Source organism: Chenopodium quinoa, unplaced genomic scaffold, assembly GCF_001683475.1.
Source record: "Chenopodium quinoa cultivar QQ74 unplaced genomic scaffold, ASM168347v1, whole genome shotgun sequence".
NCBI classification, from domain to species: domain Eukaryota; kingdom Viridiplantae; phylum Streptophyta; class Magnoliopsida; order Caryophyllales; family Amaranthaceae; genus Chenopodium; species Chenopodium quinoa.
This window is the reverse complement of record NW_018742287.1, coordinates 1963957-1971953: the sequence shown is the minus strand read 5'-3', so window position 1 is coordinate 1971953 and position 7997 is coordinate 1963957. Positions and strand designations below refer to the sequence as shown.

The window sequence follows — 7997 nt, the reverse complement described above, 5'->3', positions numbered from 1 at the left end:
CTTCTCTATAGATGTGAGCCACCTTTACTACCCAATTATCATTTCGAAGCATGTTCAAGCATTCCTTGATCTTCTGTATGTTCTCCCCACCCCACTGGCCTCACCCTTCTGCAAGATTTGAACGCAAGCCAAGTTGTCTAACTGCACTTCCAGTTTTTTTATTTGTAAGCTCTGCGCAAGTAGTAGACCTTTAACAAGTGCTAGGATCTCAGCTCGCATTGATGTACATCTACCAAAATTTGCTGTGAAACCCGAGACAAACCGACCCTCAGGTTACGAATTACACCACCTCCACCTGCTAGGCCACGACATCCTTTGGCTGCACCATCACAGTTAAGTACATATTCATCCAAGGCAGGGGGATGCCAAGAGATGTTTGCTGTCACCTGATGACTTGCTTGGTGTGGGCTCAAAACATCATGTGTGAGACTTTGTTTTATTTCTTCCACCCTTATGCGAAGGAAAGCTCCAATGTCCATAGGTAACTCATCCTTTCTGTTATAGACATGGCAATTCCTCCAACGCCATATCCACCATATGGCAATGCCAAAAATAGTAAGCCAGTCTTCTGCCATGTGATCCTCTGAGCAAGCCGGGTTTACTTCCAGCCAACCCTTAATAGACCCTTGAAAGAATTGGTCAAAGTACATAGGTTGTATTAGCTTACGCCACACCACCTTAGCTGCAGGACAATCACGAAGGGTATAAAGAGTGGACTCCATTTGGCCACCACAAATGTAACAAGATGGGGATGCAGTGAGATTGCGCCTGAACATATTTTGGTTACAAAGCACACGATTGTGGCATGCAAGCCATAGGAAGGCTCGTACTCTCTGTTGAATAGGCGATGTCCAGATTAAGTCCCAACAACTTTCATCAAGGGCGTCACTCTCTTGTCTCATAATTCTAAGAGCAGATTTAATTGTGAACCTACCCTTTGAGTCTCCTTTCCAATAAACCAGGTCACCTATACTTGGATCAACTCTGAGCTCATGGTTTTGAATTAGCTTAAGGATGTCTTGTGGGAGAAAGGGCGCAAAGATGTTCCACCTCCAGCCACTATTCTCTTCCCACATCTCAGCCACTGTTGCTCCCTCCAACTCCTGAAGAATTGGCTGTGTAGCCATATTGCTTAATGGTGTATCTCCTACCCATTTGTGATCCCAAAAAACGGTATTATGACCATTACCCACTGCAATTTGCGTACCTTCTCCTAGGAGTTTAGCATTGGCAGTAATCCCACACCATACATTTGACATATCCTTCTTTGACTCAAACATGTCAACATCACATCTCCCTTTGCAATATTTGGCACGCAATACTCGTGACCACAACAAGTTAGGTTTAGTGAGCACTCTCCAACCTAGCTTGGTGAGAAATGCTGCATTAGCCTGTTTGGCAGAGGAGATGCCAATGCCTCCTTGATCCTTCGGTTTTTGGAGAGTATCCCACGCAAGAATATGAACTTTGTTCTTGTCTTCGTTGCCACCCCAGATGAATCTTCTTAATTTCCTATCTATGTTCTCAGTTATTGTACGAGGCACCTTGGCAGTTTGCATAGAGTAGAAAGACATGGTGGATAAAGTAGATTTGGCCAAGGTAATACGACCAGCCAAAGACAAGTATTTGGATTTCCAACCTGCTAAACGCCTATCAATTTTCTCACATAAATGACTGTACGTATCCTTAGTCACCCTTCTTGTGAGAGTAGGCATGCCTAAGTATAAGCCAAGATCCTTCGTAGCTTCCATTCCCAGTGTAGTGGCAATATCTTGCTGTATCTCATTCTCAACATTGTTTGAGAAAAAAAACTCGAGATTTCGGCAGGCTCACCTTCTGACCAGAAGCTTGACAGAAACGTTCCAAACAAGCTTGGATTAAACTCGCTTGATCTATTGTGGCTTCCGCAAAGAGCACTATGTCATCAGCAAAGAATAAATTTGAAAGTAAGGGGCCCTCCCTGCTTGCTCTGATTGGCTTCCAGTATCCATTCACAATAGTCGCTTCTATGGTTTGGTACAGCCTCTCCATACACATCACAAAGATATATGGGGATAGGGGATCTCCTTGGCGAACCCCTCGACTTGGTTTAAAGCTACTTGAGGGCTCACCGTTCCAAAGTACTTGAAGAGATGTTGTGGTGATGCACTCCATTATTACCTCAATCATAGTAATTGGTAGGTTCATTTGCACGAGAGTATCACGAATGAAAGACCATCGAAGCCTATCATAGGCTTTCTCAAAGTCTATTTTGATTTCCATATACCCTTTCTTCCCTTGCTTACGTCTCATGGTATGCAAGACTTCTTGCATGATTACTATGTTGTCTGTTATTTGCCTACCCGGGACAAAACTTAATTGAGTATTAGAGATCAAAGTAGGCAGGATTGTCTTAATTCGATTGACTAAGACCTTCGTGACCATTTTGTATGCGACATTGCATAGCCCTATAGGCCTGAACTGAGATGCTAGTTCAGGTTTTTCGAATTTCGGAATTAAGGCAATGAAAGTGTCATTAAAGTTTGCAGGCATACCCTTTCCTTCAAGGACAGGAATGATGGATCTATACACAGAGCTTGCTACTAAATCCCAATTCTTCTGATAGAAAAGTGCTTGATAACCATCAGGGCCCGGTGCTTTGAGAGCAGCCATATCTTTTATTACCGCATCTATTTCAGCGTGAGTATAAGGTCGAGTGAGCAGTCTCCATTGTTCTAATGGGAGTTCCGGAAACACATCCTGTGAGACATCAAAGCGAGTAGGCTCTCCTTCTTCTGTGAAAAGATGTGAAAAATAACCTACTATATTCTCTTTGATTCGTTCCTTGTCTTGTATCCACTCCCCATCATTCCCTTTTATGGCCTAAATACAATTTTTCCATCTACGCATTATGGTACTAAGGTGGAAAAAAGTCGTGTTTTTATCTCCATTCTTTAGCCAGTCAATACGAGACTTTTGGTATCATAAGGTCTCTTCTCTAGATAGAATTTCATCAAGCTCACGACGAAGTTTATACTCCAGCTTGATCAACCCTCTGAGAGGCGTTTTTGGATGCCTCCTATACGTGCCATGAGGGCTCTTTTTTGTTTAAAGATGTTCCCAAAAGTATCACGATTCCAATCTTGCAAGTCCTTTGAGAGTTTTGAGAGGGCTGGAACTAAGGGGCTGTTATTATCCCACTTTTGAGCAACAAATTCCTTAAAATTTTCATGAGTCATCCACGTTGCTTGAAAGCGAAATGGCCTATGCAGTGTTTGCAAAGGAACAAAGCCATTGGGGGATATAAGAATTGGGCAGTGATCAGAGTGTATGGCTGGTAGATGCTTCATGGCCGCGTTATCAAATCTGGTTGCCCATTGTTCATTACATAGGGCTCGATCAAGCCTAGCACTTTTCCTTGTTTCTAAGGAGCGACCACGTGCCCAAGTGTGAAAAGCTCCTGAGAACTCCACCTCTACAAGTTCCATCTCTTCCACCCAACTGTTAAACAAACTTGATCTTCTATCCGTTTCTCTACAAAAAGTGTTTCTTTCCGAGGGAAATCTAGTGTCATTGAAGTCCCCTGCAACCAACCATGGCTCATTATTTTGCCTAGCAAACTCCTGCAATTCTTTCCACAACTCCTTTCTTTTCGTAGGGTCTGGGTTGGCATAGACTGCCGAAAAATACCACGGTCTATCCCCAACTCTACTGATTTCCATGGTGATATGTTGATAGTGTTTAAGAATGGGGTTCACTGTAACCAAATCAGTTTTCCATAACACCCAAATCCCACCACTGAAACCCATAGCATCCACTCTTTCATGTCCATCGTACTTAATGGTGTTAGCAATTTTAACTGCCTGATCCCCACCCATATGTGTTTCAACCAGAACCAATACATTCGGTTTATGAGCATGAATAAGGTCTTTCAAAGACCTGATAAAATTCGAACTTCCTGCACCCTGTACATTCCACACCATACACGAGATTGGTAGTGAATTCGGAGCTAACACTGGTAGGCTTTCTTCCATAGATAAAGGTATTGAGGGAAGACTTGACATATAAGCTTGGCTAATGAGTCTTAGCAGGCGCTGCAATTCACTTGGAATTTTTATTGTAGCCACCAATTCCTTCGGCTTCGAGATTGGTGGTAGGAATGAATCCAGGCTCAACTCCAACATGTGCGTCATTGGTGTTGAGATCATCAAATACGGGTGTTCCATAGGATGTCCCACAAATAGGGTTTTCTCCGGGGGGATGCTCAGAATGATCAGGTGTGGAGTTGGAAACATGATTAACAGAGGTATCTTGCGTAAGGATGACTTGTTCTGGCTTCTCAGGTCCTTGGTTAGCTTGTGAAGTGGCGTGGTGATTAGCTTCGAAATAGGGCCCCAAATTTTCTTTGCCTTGGCTCGTGTTACTATTAGATATAATAACAGGCGTAGTGAAATTAATTTCCTTTTCCTTGAGTGCTCTAGAAGAGTCAGATAAAGATATATTTCTTTTTTCAGCATGATAAAAATTGAAAACAGAATCTTTTGGCTTCGGTTTTTGCTAGCTAGCTTTGGACTTTCCTGCCTTATCTTTATGAACGAATTTATCCTTGGATTTGTTCTGTTGAGAATTTTCACCCAGGTTAATAGATGAAAAAATAGTACCCTCTCTATCTTTTGGGGAGTCAACCATATCTTCCACTTCCATATTCTGTTCCTTATCAAGCGCAATAGTTTCTATCTCAAGTGCAAAGAATCTTGAGCCATTCCCGTGATTTTTGCCAACATCAGTCTTCCGGAGTATATTTCCTATTTCAACTCGCGGTTGTTCTCCACCAGCACCACCCTTATCCTGGCCTGCTGAACCACCAGGCAAGACGTTAGCAGCCTCATCTGGTCCATTAGCACTTTTACCGGGTTTTTTTCGGGTCGGTTTTTTAACCAACATCCATGACTCGAAGTCTTCCTTCTCCTCTGGCTTTTGTACTTGTTCATGCAGGGGGTTGTCATGAATGAACATTCCCTGGAGTTGAGCCTTAGCATAGCAGCTTGTGTCTCACATTCATTTGCAACATGCCCCATTTTACCACATTTGAAGTAGACCATTTTGATACCTTCATACTGAATCCTCCAAATTCTACCTTTCAACCAGAATTTTGACAATAACGGTTTAGATAAATCAATCTCCACACTGAGTCTAGTAAATTGCCCACGTTCTGCTTGTGTAGTGGTTTTATCAACACGCAATACCTTGCCAATCTTAGACCCGACTTTGTTGAGAAAATTGATATCAAAGTACTCCACTGGTAAATTGGGTATGCGAACCGAGGCTGTGAGCACTTTAATAGGAGATTCATCTGGCAAAAAATTGGGCACCCATTTTCTAATTGTGAGGTAGTTGTCATCAAGCATCCATGGTCCTTGAGTGAGCACATAATTATAATCAACCTGATTGGAGAATCTGGCAATATAATAATTACAGCCTATGTCAGTGAGAGCTAGTTCCCCTTTGATGTTCCATTTTTTCTTGTGTCTTCTCATCAATCCCATATAGTCGATCCTGCCACTGAAGAGTTTGATGATTAAAGAATTCATCCATGGTTGCTTGAGTCTCGCCTTCTCTTCCTTGGTCAATTGAATCACAGGACAACGTTCATCCTTAAGGATGTCCTCTGGAATTGCTTCATCATCAGAAACATCCTCTATATCAATATCAATTTCCTCTGTCTCAGTATTGATTCGAGAAGCATCTCGAATAGTGCCTTGAAGTATTTCCCTGAAAGAATGCGACTCAGGGACATTCCTGGCTACCAGACCTTCTTTGTGAACCTCCGTAATGCTGTCATCCTCTTTTCCTTGAGCATCATGCATTTCTTCATCTGTTTGACTATGGAAGATTAAATGATTAATCTTCCTTTTAGGTTTCTTGTTTGAGCGAATGATTTGATCATGTTCTTCTGCAGATTTGTTGTTCATATTCGAGTTTTTGAGGGTTTCCATGGAGAGAATCTTTAAGAAAACAAGTTTTTTTAAATTTGGTGGTGGTCAAAGATTTTTTTATGTGAAGATTGCTTAAAAGGGTTTATAATTGCAGTAGATTAGGGATGTAACCATACATTTAATCTACCCTTAACATGCATAAATTAATCAAGGCATAAAGATTTAAAATTTTTTGTCAAAAACGAAAAACCCCTCAAAAAACATATTTCAGGCTGGATTTTGGCTTCTGAACAACCCTAAAAGAACAAAAAAAACGATTTAGAACATCGATTCCACCCAAAAATCACTATTTTTGAGTCGAAATCTGGGTTCGACAGCCAAAATAAGAAAAATACGAGTTTTAAAAATAATTAGAACGAGCTTCTAATCCAATTAGGAAAGCAAAACCAGAAATTTAAATCCATTTTAAATCACCTTAATTAATTACAAATTGCAATAATTAAAAAGAGCGCGACTCTGATACCACTGTTGGGTTTTGTAGCGTCCAACGCTACGCGGAAGAGAAACCTGCCCAAGACCCGCCTCAATAATTAAAGCAATAAAGCATGCATAAACATAATTAAACAATAATTAAGAAAAGGGATAAAGAAGTAATACCCTTGAAGCCTTCTTCGCTCGTAAACCAAGCTCTTACTTCGAAGCTTAAAGCCTCACAAGCGTGACGGCCTCCAACTGCTCGTACCCACGACCCCACCCGAACGATCTTCGCCTCGAGGGTTAGTCGAGACTTGACCAAGTATAAAACTAGAGTTTTACGAACTTAAAGGTTTTCTCAATAATAAGAGATGCCTTTTTGAGTTCCACTCAAGTTGTTTCCCAAATGCCCAATCATGGGGTATTTAATTTATAGGGAAATGCAACTTGTTCTTCCCATTCATGATCAATGTGGGACAGTTGCATTTTTCACTAATTTATTTAATTCCAAAATAAATTATAAAACAATGCAATTACAAATCAACAAGTGGCATGAGGAGAGGAGAGGTTAGGTGAGGACCATAACCATGGGGGGACCATTGCCTTGCTCCCCAAGGCATGGCTCTAACCTTGGTCCCCACTCTCCTCAAACTGACATCAAGCAAAGGGGTGAGCTGGCTGCCAGCCTTGCTGGCCAGCATGCACTGCCAGCCCAGCACAGCTAGCACAGCCAGCACGCCTAGCACATGCGTGCTGCTAGCGAGCCACGTATGCTGCTGGGTGCTGAGCGCTGGGCGAGGCTTCGCTGCTTGCTGCTTGCCGCCTGGCGCTGCTCCTAGCTCACTGTGCTTGGTTCTGCCATGCGAAGGCACGCACGCAAGCGCACGCAGCTATGCGAAGGCATGCACTCACACGCACACACGCACAGCAAGCACAGCGTGCTTCTACTGCTTGGTGCTGCCATGCGAAGGCACGCACACAAGCCAGCACGCATGCTGCTACCATGCGAGGCACGCACACACACGCAAGCACGCATGGTGCTGCGATGGTGCTGCCATGCGAGGCACGCACACACGCAAGCACCTAATTCTAGCGATGGTGCTGCCATGTGCGGCTAGCACAGAAGGTGCGTCTAGGCTTGCGCCTAGCCATGCAAAGTGCATGCTAGCTCGAGCTAGCCTAGCGTCCACATGGCTAGGCCATTGTGATGCTACGACTACGCTCGAACTTGTTGCTTGTTGATATCCGACGTCTGTGTTCTTAATACTCTAGTGACCCATCAAATCCTTCGGATTGATTCGAAGGTTTGGATCGGCAGTTCGTTTGGGTTTGACCCGAAGGGTTCAGTCAAGACAAAGTTGTAATATTAATTGTTCACTAATATTACAGATCGGAAGCGGCCTCCACCTAGGCATTCTGATCACTTGATCTCACTGAAGAATTAGCTTCCTGATAATTCTTAACCCTCTATCAGAATAATACACTTGTTAGAAGGACACCATTCCTTTCACCTCCTCTGCAATGCTAGCCCATTCTACGAAGGGAGCCGACTTCTCCAGGCCGAGAGCTTGAGCATCGTACACCTCGGTGGCATACTTGTACCTTAGC

The 7997-nt window shown here is 43.0% G+C and overlaps 2 protein-coding genes across 2 annotated transcripts; both read right to left on the bottom strand.

Annotated features, from left to right (window-relative positions):
* Positions 1 to 200: 200 nt before the first annotated feature.
* Positions 201 to 4013, bottom strand: LOC110685744. Its single transcript, XM_021862266.1, has 3 exons — positions 3069 to 4013; positions 1834 to 2862; positions 201 to 1775 (listed from the first exon to the last, which is right to left on the bottom strand). The coding sequence occupies exons 1-3, from the start codon at positions 4011 to 4013 to the stop codon at positions 201 to 203; spliced, it is 3549 nt and encodes a 1182-aa protein (XP_021717958.1).
* Positions 4014 to 4080: 67 nt separating this feature from the next.
* Positions 4081 to 5951, bottom strand: LOC110685734. Its single transcript, XM_021862257.1, has 3 exons — positions 5090 to 5951; positions 4553 to 4961; positions 4081 to 4456 (listed from the first exon to the last, which is right to left on the bottom strand). Exons 1-3 carry the CDS (start codon positions 5949 to 5951, stop codon positions 4081 to 4083), a joined length of 1647 nt encoding a protein of 548 aa, XP_021717949.1.
* Positions 5952 to 7997: the final 2046 nt, after the last annotated feature.

What these genes read in the sequence shown, in the direction of transcription:
- LOC110685744 (XM_021862266.1), bottom strand. Translation starts at nt 4,013, where the DNA reads ATGGAAGAAAGCCTACCAGTGTTAGCTCCGAATTCACTACCAATCTCG. An exon ending in AACAAAAAAGAGCCCTCATG is followed by an intron (nt 2,863 to 3,068) that starts GCACGTATAGGA and finishes AATTGTATTTAG; the next exon opens with GCCATAAAAGGGAATGATGG. An exon ending in GTCAAGCTTCTGGTCAGAAG is followed by an intron (nt 1,776 to 1,833) that starts GTGAGCCTGCCG and finishes AATGAGATACAG; the next exon opens with CAAGATATTGCCACTACACT.
- LOC110685734 (XM_021862257.1), bottom strand. Translation starts at nt 5,951, where the DNA reads ATGAACAACAAATCTGCAGAAGAACATGATCAAATCATTCGCTCAAAC. An exon ending in TTGGAGGATTCAGTATGAAG is followed by an intron (nt 4,962 to 5,089) that starts GTATCAAAATGG and finishes TGCATGAACAAG; the next exon opens with TACAAAAGCCAGAGGAGAAG. An exon ending in CATAAAGATAAGGCAGGAAA is followed by an intron (nt 4,457 to 4,552) that starts GTCCAAAGCTAG and finishes TGACTCTTCTAG; the next exon opens with AGCACTCAAGGAAAAGGAAA.